The sequence below is a fragment of the Babylonia areolata genome, chromosome 3, assembly GCF_041734735.1.
Source record: "Babylonia areolata isolate BAREFJ2019XMU chromosome 3, ASM4173473v1, whole genome shotgun sequence".
NCBI classification, from domain to species: Eukaryota; Metazoa; Mollusca; class Gastropoda; order Neogastropoda; family Buccinidae; genus Babylonia; species Babylonia areolata.
The window spans coordinates 23484087-23500679 of record NC_134878.1 but is presented as its reverse complement, the minus strand read 5'-3'; the positions used below and the strand labels follow the sequence as shown (position 1 = coordinate 23500679).

Here is a 16593-nt window from a genome sequence, read left to right as displayed (position 1 = left end):
ATATGGATACTTACATTACGCCTGTCCTCTGTTAGAGACCATGCTCCAAGTGCTTTACAAACACAGTCATTTGCACAACAGCCTGGCTATCTGGGTTATGCCAACTGAGAGCTGCTTTAAGCGCAAATCTTTTGTTCCCTGTGTCATTCAGTCATGCATGTACACACCCATTCATTCCGTTTCAATTGTCATTCAGTCACACGTGCATGAATATCAGCCACACTGTCAATATCACTCATGTTCTGTTCTAGATAAATATCAGTGATACTATCAGTACCACTGATGTTGCTGTTGTAACTAAATGAATATTACCCCCACTGTCAGTTCCATTCACCCCATTTGACTAGGTTTCAGTACATACATTTTTTAAAGCAGAGTTTGGAAAGTTTGAAACAATGGCATGAACAAACTCTTGTATGTGGAAACGATTCAAGGCTTCAAATACTTACTTTTATCAGTAAACCAACTGTGGAGGGTACAATCCCAAACTATCCTTCCAAAATACGAAAGTACATACATTCCATCACAGAAAAGTTAATTCTATTGTTGTAAATGAATATCAGCTACATTGTTAGTTCCACTGACACTGCTGTTGTAAATGAAAAGGTGGTTGTCATTATTTTGTTTGCACCATAATCTGCTGGATATAATGACTGTTTAAAGACTGATACATGTTTGTTTTGAATCTCTGCATTCAAGTGTAACTCATCAAAATGTTCTTCAAATGCACTGGTTTAACTGCTGGAACGACATTACCAACCAAGTTGATTTTATGAAAATCAGGAAAATCCATCCTTTATTACATAATTTGTATGTTTTCCTTTACACTTATCTATCATCATTACATGGAACGGTCTATAATTTAATATGTATGTTAAATATGTCTGTATGTCATAACGTAACATACGTCATCTCTCTCATGTATGTCAGACCAAAAACTTGGATATACTGTGTATAGATTCACTGATTATTTGTGAACCACATTAAGAAAATAATTTATAATTATAAACCAAACCATTTCAATAAAAACAACATGCATGCTGACTGGATACACAAAGTTAAAGATCATGCCAATTCAATGCTTCTACACCATATATGGGTTAAATGAATATACTGTTTTCATTCCACAACCATGTCCACATTCACGCTAACATTCTGAGTTCACACACACAGCAAATTCACTGAGCAATGATCATGCACTGGTGACTGCCCAAACAGCAACACAGTGAATTTCTCATGGTGAAGAAAAAACAGCAAGCTAAATACACTTCTTGTATCACAGCTGAAGGGTGCAACTTACACATTCACAAGCTACAACTCGATGTAGTATAGACACCACATGCTCACGTCACTACCACTACAGATCTAATACATGAAATATCTCTATACATTATAAAAATGGGAATAAAAGAGAGAACATCTAAAACATGTAAGAGAGAGAGAGAGATAGAGAAAGAGAGAGAGAGAGAGAGAGAGAGAGAGAACGCGACCAAAAACTGAATATGAAGAAGGCAGCGAAATGTTATCATTAAAATACGGAAAATCATGGTGTGCAGGGCTGACAGCCAGCCTTATAGAGATATTATATATTATATCATAATAACTGTCAATATAAGATAGCACTGGAAATAAATTAGCAAAATCTTTTGAAAAGCTGGTCAACCCATATGCCTTCTTTGTTGTTATGATGATCACGCTTGATACATGCATTTTAAACGAGCACATGTTGACCAAAAGATCTTCACAGCCCAAGAACACAGAAACTGGCCTGCTTGATGCACGTTCTTAAATAGTACATGTATGAAAGACTGGGTTATCGTCTACATTTCCATTTTCTCCTAAAACAACATGGGAGATTAAATAGACTAAGAGTCTTATTTCACACCAGTCATGCTCAAAAGAATAATAATAACAGGAGAAACTGGAAGGAGGAAATAAACATTATTATAATATCCCCAGTTCCTAAACTCTGTTTAGTCCTTTGCAACCCACTGCACAAGCCATGATTAGGTAATCCTGAATACATTCTTTTGCCCATGTTTGAAGCCTCTTTAGTTCACAAAAGCAATGAAGAAGAGACACAAGTGAAGCACGCATCCCCCTCTGCCTTCTGTTTCCCCCAAAGCAAATGCCACACAATATAAAAAATCTTGTTGTCCAGAGCACTCTTTGTCTAACACTTCAGTTAAATACAACAGGGCTGCACTTCTTACCAGATGTATGGGCTTAAAGTGAAACATACAATTCTGTGCAGAGTTTGACAAAACAAAATATAGTTAGATTAAATTGATGCAAAAAGCAAGCATGCAGTTTTAATGGAAAATATACAAACACTTGTCTGGTTACAGAGTTACTGAATGGGACAACTTAGTGAATAAAAAGCTTATAAGCTGTTCACCAGTGAAATACTGATTAGTATAATCTTAAGTTAAAAAATAATGGGAAAACAAGGCTATTAGAAGTCAATGACCTAAATGCCTTGATTTTATCAACAACCTGAAGCCATTAATACAATGTCAAAATCTGTCAGATGTTATGGAAGAATATGAATGGGGAAGGAAAGTTGTCCTGTCATTATCATTTATTTAAAAACAAAAAGCCAACAACAAAACCAAACAAAAAAACAACTTTTCTTCCCCTTTCATTTCCTTTTTCAACTGCCTTATTCCTCGTCAAAGAGCTTTCCAACTAGTGATCTCATTCATGTATGTAAACCTGTTCAGTGTAGAAGAGAGAAACCATGAGTATGTATTTATGTATGAAAAGTAAATACACAATTCAGTCAATAAAAAAGAAAAGAAAAAAAAGGTCAATTAAAAAAAGAGAAAAAAAGGAACAACTATTCAGGTGAAGATTATATCCAAACAAGAAATATACTATAATTTCCCAGTATGTTTTGTTGGAAGATTTCTTAAAAGAAAAAGAAAAAGGTAACATGCAGAAACGTGAAACTCTAATTTTCCAACAGGTTGTTACACGTGAATGAAGACAACTATTTTTCAAGCATAAATTGACAGTAACATCATGGACTGCCATCTAATGACATAACATGCACAAGCACTCTCAGAACACACAGACAAAAACAAATCTTTACACACAGACAAAAACAATTTTCCATGAGTTCAGAAAATGTTTGTGACATGCTTGTTCTGATGGGCTGAGATGACTTCATACATCCACTGGCACACAAACTTGTTGCCATTATCGTAACATCAAAAACAGTTGACAGCACAAAACAAATGTCATTATGAACCAGGCAACATCATGCACCTGTGTCAGCAAAAACCAAACAAACAACTTCATGTCACACAGGATACACTTTCTGCCCCCATCCCATCCATAAAACTGGAGTACTGTCAAGTACACTGCATCTGCACACTTCACTTTGCTCAGTTCAAACTTCATGCATGATCTTAAATTCATTGGGGACTATTCAAAAGACTAAGTAAATAATATAAATGAAAAATTCAAAACATTCTTTTCTTTATCTTTTGGTTATATATTCAAGCAGGAATTACCAAAACATTATAATCAAATGCTTCTACCTTTCATATTCAACCAAGAGGTACCTAAATGCCAGCATAAAATATTACTGTATTTCGGTAATGTCCACAGCCAGAACGTATCCAAATGATAAAATCAAATATCTCTTTCTTTTTGTTCCATATTCAGTCAGTAATTATCAAATCAACCACATATTTTCAAGGAAAACAAACTGGAATCACCTTATCTCCATTTTAGGCAAGGCATGTCCAGGTTCAATGCACAAACCTTTTCACATTCAAACCAAGACTAAAATGAGTAGTTGTTTCTAATTTGATTTTTACTTTGTGCCTGCCTCATCCTGAAAATAAAATGAAACAGGGGAATAAGGAAATATGAGACAACATTCAAGCACAGAAACCAGTTTCACTGTCGTGATTTGATTTGTCAGTTGATCTGCTGAACTGCAGAAAATATGTTGAAACCTCAGTTAAGAAATGATTGTGAAAAAAGAAAAAAACAAAAACAAAAATCTGGAAAAACCAAACACTATTTCATTGGTGAAAAAAGTCAACAAAAGACCACATATCAAAAATAAACTCTACAACCAAGGACCACAAAATATATATGTAAATATGAACATACCTGACCACCATGCTAAATACCACCTCATGCAGACTGGAAACACTGATGATGCTATTTACAAAAGAACAAAAAAAAAAAAAAAAAAAAAACAAAAAAAAAAAACACTGACACCTCAAACTGAAAAATCAATTCACAAATAAATAAAACCCATGATGCAGTTAAGGGGCAAGCTGACACCAACAACAGCAGATGCAGGTTAAAAAATGGTGGAGGGGAGGAGAGGAAAAAAAAAAACGCAAAAAGGGACAAAGGCGGCGGGGACAGGCAAGCTGACCTTGGAATAACGTGTGAACCTGGCAGGGAGTCAGATGGGGTAGCCACACACCCAGGGCCCCCACCCAGCTGCTTGGCTTTCTCTGTGACAGCCACTGGTCACAACTACACTCACAACTACTGCCCTGGATTCCGGTTTTGATTCTGAACGAACTCGCAGGCAGTCTATCACTGCTTTGGGACCCAAACATTTCTTCAAATTAACAATCAGGAAGAGACCTATAAGAGCACTGCTTGTAAATTTTGGACCACTGGTTCTTACTGTCATACAAATTGAAATGACTGCATAACTGATTAAAAACTGTCCTATCAAACAGGAAATCTGTTGGCACAGCTGGCAGGAGCTCTGCTAGGTAACTGGTAGAAAAGTTACTGGAGTGAACCAATCTAAGGCTGCAGTTTTCAGAAGAATTACAAAGTTGGCTGGAAATTCACTGGTATAAATCTGACAGTGGCCTACAATTTGAAACCTAGCCACAATGATAATAGAAAAAGTGACAGGAAAATTGTACAGTGCTATACACTGTATCAATCTGTAGTGTTTCAGTACTAAGAGCTGACAGGGAATCTGCTGGTTGTAAAGTAAGTACATGTGGATTACAGATTCTCATTTAAAAACAAAAGGTGCGTGTGTGTGTGAAGCTAAAGCCTTCTTACTACCAACTGGCTCTTAGGAAATGAGCGCTTTTACTGACAATACCAGGCCTCCATATGATAATTAGCACATGAACTAGTAGCACAGAGATATTTTGATAATATCATAACTTTCTTTCCACACATTTCTTTTGTTTTAGGAAAATTAAAAACTGTCTCAAAAAACCTCGTAAAAATAAACATAAAACCATACAATTTTTTTTCTCAATTTTTTCTTCACATACCAAAGTATGTGTCGAGAACTGTGAAATGACATGTGTCATTTTCGAAAATATCTTCTCTGACTAAATTTGATAGAGACTAACTGTTTGATCATGATTTTTAAAGCTCATTTCAAGCCTCATTATCTAAAAGCTTCCCCCTGCTTTAAGCAGACATTTTTTTCAATTACTGCTGAAATGACCTTATTTCATCCATCTCTGAACTTCGAAATTTTGTCAAAAATGTTTCAGAGAATTCAAATACTTAATACAAGGCAATTCCAGTGATGTCCAACTGTCCCTTTCTTTCTCTTTCTATAATTGATTTATTATTACTTGTATTATCATTATTGGTTTTTTGGTACATAGCTAATGTGACACTGAAAGATATGAACTAGACATCTTAACAAGGAAAAAAGCCTGAAACAAACCCCCGGTTTGTTGCACTTGATTGGAGAATGGCATGATGCAGGTCAGTAATATAAAGCATGGAATGATTGCTATTTATGTTACAAATGTGATCCTAAGCTTCTGAGGGAAAATCAAGCCTAATGATTACATGGTATAAAGAGATAAAACCCCTGTTAGCTGACCTTACGAACAACAAAGATTTCAATGTTTTTGAACTGGAAATATTTTGACCGTCATATTAAAAAAAACAAGAAAAAAAAACAAAAACAAATAAAAACCGATTTCAACAATGTGCATGAGCAAACATGCTATTTTGGTGATATGAAGTGATCTGCTTAACACAATATCAGCAAGCAGTTGTATTAACAAATCACAGTCAATTATCACTACAACCGCCTCTCCTGAACTGGATCAGGAAGAACAGAATCTTGTTTGGATCAAAAGATTTGACTCTGATTTGAGCATCATGACCATGCCTAGCTGAAAGCTGCTGCATAGAGACCAAATCTGCATCTCAACAAACATGTCTGCTATTTACATACTGAGGTGACAGTCCCCCCACCCCACCCCACCCTTTGTTCCCCCAACAACAGTGCTCCATGTGCATAGTGACATTCCCTCTTAATCAGTCACACAGTGCGTGTGTCAGGAGGTGCGTCACGGCAAATATTAGAGGACATTACTTACATGGGTTCACATAGTTTTCACACTTTACAGACCTCTTTCAGTGTAACTGTGCATGAAATGAATCCAAATAAATAGAATGGAATTCTTTTCCCAATCTATTTTAAATCATTCATCAACTTCTTCAAATTTGGTCCAAACTGACATGTACAATTTTGTAAACAATGATTTCAAACAATCCAAGGCTCAACAAAAGAATCGGGATAAGGTTGGGTGATCCCTCTCTAATTTCTAATGTACATAAATAAGCCAGTGAGATTCAAGAGGGAAGAAAGCTAAATAATGATGTGTATGATGAGTACACTAGGTAAGATGTAGTAGAATGGCATAATACTAAGGACAGCACCCTATGGTTACACTAGACAAGCAACTGAAAAGGGGACCCAAGGTTAGTAGCTTTTGGAAGAGGGCAGACCTGTCAGAAAAAAAACACAAGGAATGAATGTTAGTTCGTGTCCATCACATACATGGCTGCTTAACAGCTGCAACATACAACATCAGTGACAGTTAAGACCATCCACATGTGCACAATAGCTGTGTCCTGAATGGTTCCCATGGACTGGATGCAATATTTTTTTTTTATCATCATACTTTCCATTTCATGTTGAAAGAGTGTTGGAATGCTTTTACACTAAGGCAATTTCTGGTTGTTCGTTCCTTCCCCATGCCTTTTAAAAAAACTGAATTATAAACTTTTTTCTCTTACTGATACTTCATTACTTGGAATAGAGACCGATAATTACTGGAATCAACTGGGTTTCTGTTTCAAAGTCAGCTCTGTGGACATGCTATTAAAAACAAAAATAAGAAAACTCAAGAGATGGAAAACTGAAATATGTTAATATGAACTGAAATCTAATAATGATATCAATCATGTCATTTTTTGTTTTGTTTCAAAGTCAGCTCTTTTGACATGCTACTAAAAACAAAAATAAGAAAAGTTAGAGATGAAAAACTGAAATATGTTAATGAACTGAAATCTTAATAATTATATCAATCATGCCATTTAAATGTCTTATCATTATTTATTTTTTTATTATTTTTTTTTTTTTTACAAAGACTGTTCTAACATAACTGAGTAAGAAGTATCTCGATTCACCAATACTTGCATAACTGAACATGCATTTAGAGCCAAATCCTATGTGAAAAAAAACACAGTATGCTTCAGAAGACACAGCTGAGAACAGTGAGACTAATAAACCACACGAGTCCTGAATTACTTAACAAGTCAACAAGAATAAGCAGGAATGCAGGCTGTGCACTGTTAGTTTGAACAGCTCTATCCTAAACAACAACTGTACATATACAGTATGCACCTGCTACATTCTTCACACCACTGAAATACACACGTGATATACAGGAGGAAATCTTTTCTAAATCTGATCAGATTGTGTCTGTCCCTAACAGTTGTGAAATCCCACTGCCACTACTGCAGTATTGCAAAGTGACAAGCTCTACAAAGGACAACTCTGACAGCTTAAGGATTGGACTTTGTGATAGTGAGAAGGAAAGGGATCTGAAAGATGGACGGAAGGAAGGAAACTGTAAACAAATTGAACAGGTTAAACTGATGTGGATTTGACAGTTATGCAAGTTGACTGCAAAGGAGCACAAAAAGAAGGGTGGTGATGAATAACATGTTTTTTTTGTTTGTGTGTGTGTGTGTGTGTGTGTGTACGCGTGCATGCATGAGATCCACAAAAGCAAGAAAATATTGGGAAAAGTGTGTGAAAATACAAAATTCTTTTATGGGTGGTTGTGTGCACATGAACATCTGAAGGTGTTCAAGTGCAGCTGCAGGTAAAAGAAGGGAAAAACAACAAAAGACAGGATTCTGTTAGTAACATAGACAAACAGAATTAACTTGAAATCAGCAAACAGTCTGTTTCATTATGGAAAGGATCAGGAAGGATCAGACACTACAACAAAGCAAAGTTTGAATGGATAATATCCAGTCTTGTGATGAGGAAAAAAACAGAAAGAAATGATGCGTCAGGACAGAACAATCACCTTCTACTTTCCTTTCATACAAGCTAGGAAGGGATTGGATACCCACTAAAGAAAGCTACACTTTTGCCTGATGTACAGTCCTCCACAGATATATAACCGATATGAAAGCATACAATAATCTGAGAATGAATATGGACAGAGGGGTGGCGGTGAAGAGAGCAAGTCTAAATATAACCCATATGAAAGCATACAATAATCTGAGAATGAATATGGACAGAGGGGTGGAGGTGAAGAGAACATATCTACAGGGTGACAACAAAAATACATACAGCTGGAGGGACAACAGAAAACAGCTAGAGATTACATGGTAGTGACTAACACCCACAGTGCAGGGAGTGTCACGCTAGCCTCTCTCCAACACTACAGCCATAGCGTGCAACCCAAAACACCATGGAACGGTGCCACACAAGTCAGGGTGAGCCACCTAACAACACGTTCATGGTGTACACCTAGCAAACGAGGTGCTCTTCAAAAAAGGCATCACATGTAAACAGTGGTATTAACACACATACACTGGACAGCAATTCTCTTGTTAAAGACAATTCTATGCTTGGCAAATAAAAGGAAAAACAAAATTAAGATGTGGAAAAAAAGACCAATGGGCAGTATCAGGTTGAATGTGAAAAATAATCAATTATGAAATTTAAAAAAAAATTCTGGTCAATGACAAATACAACTGCAGGACACAAAATCAACCACATAATTGATATCAGTGTTATCTTCTGAACCAATCTTGATGGGTTTTTTTTTTATGATGAACCTCTTGTGATGCAATTCTTCAGTAAATCGTATGCCTGTGTGTGTGTGTGTGTGTGTGTGTGCATTCCTACCTCCTTAGTAAGAATAATGAGGACAAACAATTATCTTGACTTTGTAAAGTACTTAGAATTCATTTCTTAATAAGTGCTGTCTAATAATCTACAATTACTGCTATCATCATGAAGTCATGGACCACAGTTAAGGTTCAATTGACATCCAGATGTAGACCTGAATGGGAAATATAAAATACAATTCACATGAAAAAAAATGTAGCCTACATAAACACTGACCCTTGTGCCATGTCAAAGCTTTATGCCATGCTATCAAAAACAACACTAGCACTAGCAGCAGCAAACACTCATTATGATATAGCTGGACACAAACTTCAAAATAATATTCAGCATGACAGTCATATGGACATTGGTAATTTTTTCAATTTTCAAATTCAGTATCCACAGAGACAGAAGTAGTAAAAAAAAAAAGGAAAAAAAAAGAAAAAAAAAGGAAGTATTTCCAGACTTACACTATGAAGTCTTTAAAATGATGCTCTTTACTGAGTTACAAACACTTCAAAATCACACAGCCAAACAATTTTTCAAGCTGACATGTTTTCAAATGCCTTGATTATCAACTCTTCAAAGAGTTGTCTTTGATCATTGAAAATAACTTTCTGTTCTGTTTCAAAGATGGAGTCATTATTTCAAAGCCATAAAATGTATCTTTCCAAGACATGACGCAGTTCACATCTTTTTTTTTTTCAAACTGTGATTGTCTATGAAGCTTCGCAATTAACACTACCACTAAGAAGCTCACTTGCTGACACACCATTCAATCGAAGTCCATGACAGTTTCTGAGCATTTCTAATGTGTGCAATACCACCACTAGGCACCCAGATAAAAAAACAAAAAACAAACAAACATCACAAGCTTATGGTCTGCTTGATTACATTCAAAGCAATTTTTCTGCAGCTGTATCTTCAGAACAACTTTAATGGTAATGGTTCACATGAATCCCAAGAAAATGGTAGACATTACCATTTCATTTTAATAAAAATCTTTGTTTTATAAACTAAACTTTTAGTAATATAAACAATGTGTGCTAGCTGATCAATATGTCAAAGAAAAAGCACACACACACACACACATACATACACATTTTTTCATTCTCTTATATGTTTAGAAACAACTTCAAAAGAAAAACACATAAAATGCCAGCTGAAATCAAATCTTAAAACTATTCTCTGTTCCTCTTTCAATGCAAACCTTTCTTACAGAACTAGCAGAAAAGATCAGAAAAAATTTAATTAAGATAAAACCATTGGGGGAAAAATGTCTAAGGAAACACTCAAGATGGAAAACAGGTGGGGGGAGAGGCAAGTTATGAGGGTAGTGTAAGCTTGTGATCACACATATATAAAACTCAGAAACTTAAAACAACATAACACTATCACTGGATATTTACCTCCAACAAGCCCTGAAACAGGACTTGCTGTCCAAAGCAACATTAGATCAGAAAGTCAAAACAGAAAGAAAAAAAAGAACATACTTTTGGAATGTTTGCCCTTAGAACGGTTGCTGGCGGAGGAATCAGACTTCTTCAGTCCTGTGGAGTTTTTGCGAGAGGAGGTTCGGGAACCTGCTTTCAGACGTCCCACCGTCATTGACACTTTTCCCATCAGTGTCTGGTGATCAATGAAAAGTTTCTGAACAATTCTTTACATAGATTAATTCTTTCTGTAGCAAAAGGTCAGACTAGTACATATAATCCTAACTCCACTTCAAAATTCTGAAAACTTTTCATACTGAACACTTCTGAAATAGCCCTTCATTCTATATATATATATATATATATATATATATATAAACCTTCTGAATCACTCATAACACATGTAAATACAATCAAAATTAAGATTCACAATTCTGAACACAATTTAGATAATAATTCATATTTATCTTTTGAATTATATTTGTACTTTCAGCATATATATCTTCTGAATTACATTACATTTCTTGATACCTTCTGAATTACAATTTATTTTCATAACACCTTCTGAACTATACTGCACAATTTTAAGCATGTTCAAATTCACACATTTATAAGCACTTCCTGACTACTCTTACTGTTTATAAGTTTTCTCAATTGTACATTATAAAATACACATCTTCCAAAGCATACTTAAGATGGAATACACACGATGATGACTTACCTTGAGGACACCAGCAGCATACTCCTGTGTGGCGTTACGCATGTCCTCCCCATTGACAGCGAGAATCTGGTCTCCTTGCATCAGGCGACCATCTGCCTCTGCCACACCCCCCTTCACCTGGGAACAACAGACAATAAGAACTCCTCTGTTATTCTGTGGAACAGTCAGAGGTCTTCTGTTACTTTGTGGGACAGTCAGAGGTCTTCTGTTACTTTGTGGGACAGTCAGAGGTCTTCTGTTACTCTGTGGGACAGTCACAGGTCTGTTACCCTGTGGGACAGTCACAGGTTTGTTACCCTGTGGGACAATCAGAACTCTTCTGTTACTTTGTGGGACAATCAGAACTCTTCTGTTACTCTGTGGGACAATCAGAACTCTTCTGTTACTATGTGGGACAGTCAGAACTCTTTTGTTACTCTGTGGGACAGTCACAGGTTTGTTACCCTGTGGGACAATCAGAACTCTTCTGTTACTTTGTGGGACAATCAGAACTCTTCTGTTACTCTGTGGGACAATCAGAACTCTTCTGTTACTTTGTGGGACAATCAGAACTCTTCTGTTACTCTGTGGGACAATCAGAACTCTTCTGTTACTATGTGGGACAATCAGAACTCTTCTGTTACTTTGTGGGACAGTCAGAACTCTTCTGTTACTTTGTGGGACAGTCAGAACTCTTCTGTTACTATGTGGGACAGTCAGAACTCTTTTGTTACTTTGTGGGACAGTCAGAACTCTTCTGTTACTATGTGGGACAGTCAGAACTCTTTTGTTACTTTGTGGGACAGTCAAAAGTCTGTCACTTTGTGGGACAGTCACAGGTCTTCTGTTACTTTGTGGGACGGTCACAAGTCTGTTACTCTGTGGGACAGTCACAGGTCTGCTGTTACTCTGTGGGACAGTCACAGGTCTGCTGTTACTCTGTGGGACAGTCACAGGTCTGCTGTTTGTGGGACAGTCAGAGCTCTTCTGTTACTCTGTGTGACAGTCACAGGTCTGCTGTTTGTGGGACAGTCAGAGCTCTTCTGTTACTCTGTGTGACAGTCACAGGTCTGCTGTTACTCTGTGTGACAGTCACAGGTCTGTTACGCTGTGGGACAGCCACATATCTGTTTTTACTTTGTGGGACAGTCATAGGTCTGCTGTTACCTTGTGGGACAGTTACAGGCTGCAAAATGTCTTTGTGTTTGGGTTGACATTGCACCTCTGTTTTGTCCCTCTCTTTGTTTCCTTGTTTTTTTAATTTTCATTGTGAATATGCTTACTCATGGGGATATTCAAATTAGAATCACAAACTCACATTCATTATTCATTTTATTTCCTTGATTTTCATGAGTTTTAGTTTTGGTTTCAAGGAGGTGTCAAAGCATATGGATTGACTATATTATTAAAGAATGTGTCAGAAGTAGGTTGAAAAACTGGACACTCACAATATCTGATATGTAAATTCCAACGTCGTTTTTCTTGCCGACAATGGACAGGCCGAGCCCCTTGCCGGGTCGCTTGATGAGCTCCACTGTGAAGACGTCGTACAGGTCCTCTTCCCGGGCCTGCTGGTCGTCCCTGTACACCAGGATCCCCACACACTGTGGTGTCTGTCGCAGGATCTGGATTGCTCGGTCATGGGTCGCCTCGCGCAGGTCCTCCTTGTTCACCTGCAGGGATAGAAAATAGTAATGTATAGTACTTTTATGGCACCATATAAAGGGTTGTTCACCTGCAGGGATAGAAAATAGTAATGTATAGTACTTTTATGGCACCATATAAAGGGTTGTTCACCTGCAGGGATAGATTAATAATAATGTATAGTACTTTTATGGCACCATATAAAGGGTTGTTCACCTGCAGGGATAGAAAATAGTAATGTATAGTACTTTTATGGCACCATATAAAGGGTTGTTCACCTGCAGGGATAGATTAATAATAATGTATAGTATTTTTATGGCACCATATAAAGGGTTGTTCACCTGCAGGGATAAATTAATAATATAAAGTACTTTTACGGCACCATATAAAGGGGTGTTCACCTGCAGGGATAGAATAATATATACTACTTATATGGCACAGACTACCAATATAAGGGGTTGTTCACCTGCGGGGATAGAATAATAATATTAATATTAATATATAGTACTTATATGGCACAAACTCCCCATATAAGGGGATGTTCACCTTGGGGGATAGAATAATTATAAAACTAATACACAGTACTTCCATGGCACAAACTCCCCATGTAAAGGACTGTTCACTTGAGGGGACAGAACAGAAATTATGACAATAACGATAGTAATATATAGTACTTCTATGACACAAATTCCCAACAAAATGGACTCGTAAGCTCCTCACATGAAATAATATATATACAATAGTGCATAACAGACAGTGGCATACAACAACATAATTATGAAGACATACAACAGAAAAAAAACTCACTTAAAGATGATGTAGTAATTACAGGAACGAGGTGGATGATTAGAATCATATACCTTTTGTTTTGTACTTTTGCATTAAATTCAAAACATGTTCAGGTTTTTGCCTTGTCCTTTAAACTTTATTTGTTTTATTTATTTGTTTTGTCTTTTATGTGTGGTTAATGCCCCGATTTTCTGTTTATGCTTTACCAAAACTAACATTAAAATATTTCCATAACTGCTGGTTATAACACTGTGAGGTACTACACATCACTTGTTAGATTCTAGAACAAATCACTATGCGTGCACAAAAGAGCTAATGCTGAATAAAATTAGAAATAATCAAATGAATGAGTAAATAAATAAAATGTGTTAACCTGTGACACTGGTCGTGATGACTGTATGGGTATATAGCTAGTAGGAATACAAGTTACCAAAACAGCTGTCACTGAAGGGTTTCACATTTTTCCACAGTACTGATAAAAACATTTAGATTTCATTATCTTTAAAAACAACAACAAAAAAACAACAAAAAACCACTTAATTTTCTTAATTTTTTGACAATTTTATTCTTTAACTGACATAATGTTTTCCTTGGTCTTCTTTTTCTCTAACTCTGATCCTTTGGCACATACACTGAATGCTTTGTCACATTGTGCCTGCTTCATGGTTCAGTGGGCACACCCGTTCATTACAAATTGATCAGTTGACACTCTGTGGCAGAAGGAGCAAATCAATGCTTCAACATGACATGCACATTGATTGGTTAAAATTGAAGAGGCTGGAAAAAGGACAAACTTAATGACCATATCCTGCAGATGGGGCAAATCAATACATCTAAATTACAAACATTGATTGGTTAACGTAAGAGGCTGGCAAAATGTGAAAGTTCACAGACATTTCAGTTAGTATGAATGTAATACACGATCTGAAACAAAATTCTCTATTTTCTTTTGGATGGATGGGTATGCTGATCTTATTATTTGAGCAAAGTATGTGTAAAGGAATGTATACTGTTCCATTAACTAAAATACCATGTCTTGGAGATCAAGACCACTGACACCAATGTTTATCACAAAATGAATTACCATCTCCTCAGCTAAACATTATCATTTTTATCATTGTTGCTTACAGCCCAGCCAACTGCAGGTGGGCATATCAGGGCTGCAAGCACAGTCAATATTGACCTCCAAGAAACTTAAAAGAAATCAACCTGGAAAAGAAAAATAGGCACAAGTACTGTCATATTCATGCACACAAATCTAGGACATGCCTCTGAGTTTACCATTCTTTAAGTTTTTAGCCAGGGGATTAAGGAAAAAAGTAGCATGAAGATAGCACGCTTATATATAACACAAAATCAGTTAAAACAACAACAAGCCCCCCCCCAAAAAAAACAACAACAACAACAACAACAACCAAAACAAACCAACCAACCAAAACACAACAACAGGCACCAAAACCGAAAGATGCCAGCAAGCAGCTCACATGTTCTATATTAAAACAACAACAACAAATGAACAAAAAATACAAAAAAACCAATATAGTAAAAATGCCAAAATTTTTCAAGTCCTCAAATCAAAAAGGCCAAAAATATTCATGACTTTCTGAAAAAGTACAGGTGAATGGACCAGCAATAAGTGTAAAAAAAAACCCAACCCCCCCCCCCCCCAAAAAAAAAAACAAAACAAAAAAACCCACACTAAAAGATGACGAAAAAAAAAACCTCCGAATAATCCAGAAACAAAGAGAGAGACAGGAAGATAAAAGAGGAAACTTCCAGCACACAGTTCCAATAAGGCAGGGATACCATCAACACCTGAAATAACCCCCAACATCCCTATGGGGGATTCCGTTACACATGCAACTGATACAGAAATGATTTTCCTAAAATTAAAGTCTGTATTTTTTCTTCATCAAAAATGTTTGTGTTGAAGGCACACATACATCAATACACCACACTGCTAGGTGAGGCCAACCTCTGATCTGATATCCATAGAGTGTTGTTCAATCCACTCACCTCTAGTATTTGGTCGCCAGCCCAGAGTCGCCCATCTCTGGCTGCTGCCCCATCAGCGTACACTTCATGGATAATGATCGCACCCTGCACACCAGCCACATGCATGGGGTTCCTTTTCTTCTTTTATAATTTTTTTTTTTTATATACAGTGGGTGTTAGAACTAATTTCTGTAACTTAATTCCTCCACTGCTAGTGACAAGTAAGCTTGCCAGGGCTGTCACCCTCCTTTCAGTATGTGTGAAAGAGGATAGAGACAGAGCAATAGAGGTCAAGAGAGGATGGAAAATCAAAGTGAGAAAAGGATGGAGAGTGCAAGTCTCATTTTTCACAGGTGTTTTGCTTTGTTCTAAATGGCTAAACAGCATTTAAGGCAATGGTGTATATTCTTGATTTTACAGTGAAATATGAACACAACCCAATCATTGGTTTCACAGGAAAATATGAACATAACCAATAAAACTGGACAACAACAACCTGATATCAAAAAGGGTTGTTCCACACACACACAAACACACACAAACATACACACCACACATACACCCCCCATTATCAACTCAATCACAGATGCATACTTACAAGAAGCGTGTCACTGCCACCAACTATACTGAGGCCCAGTCCAGTGCGACCTTTCTCAATCTCTATGTAGGTTTCTTTGCCAGGTACCACAGGGCAGGTCAGAGGATCCACAGGTGGCTGCTCCTCAGTGGGGTCTGTTGATGACTCGTCTGTGTTGTGCACAGAAAACAAGAGTGAATCAGACTCCAGTGGACAGCAATCCAATATGAACTAACATGGTATGCCTCTTCACACATAATGACATATGCACATACAGACCAGC

At 36.8% G+C, this 16593-nt stretch overlaps 1 protein-coding gene across 11 annotated transcripts in view; it reads right to left on the bottom strand.

Moving 5' to 3' along the window:
- Positions 1–16593, bottom strand: part of LOC143279854 (multiple PDZ domain protein-like) — a 190890-nt gene that overhangs the window by 9443 nt on the left and 164854 nt on the right. For 10 of the 11 annotated variants that reach the window (XM_076584099.1, XM_076584101.1, XM_076584102.1 and 7 more), the window contains 5 exons: positions 16332–16480; positions 15755–15838; positions 12754–12978; positions 11327–11443; positions 10666–10801 (listed from right to left, as the gene is read on the bottom strand). In XM_076584099.1, the coding sequence (XP_076440214.1) occupies positions 10666–10801; positions 11327–11443; positions 12754–12978; positions 15755–15838; positions 16332–16480 (711 nt within the window). Of the gene's footprint in view, positions 1–5281; positions 6766–10665; positions 10802–11326; positions 11444–12753; positions 12979–15754; positions 15839–16331; positions 16481–16593 lie in introns of those variants that run through there. The other variant, XM_076584106.1, reaches the window with a different exon arrangement.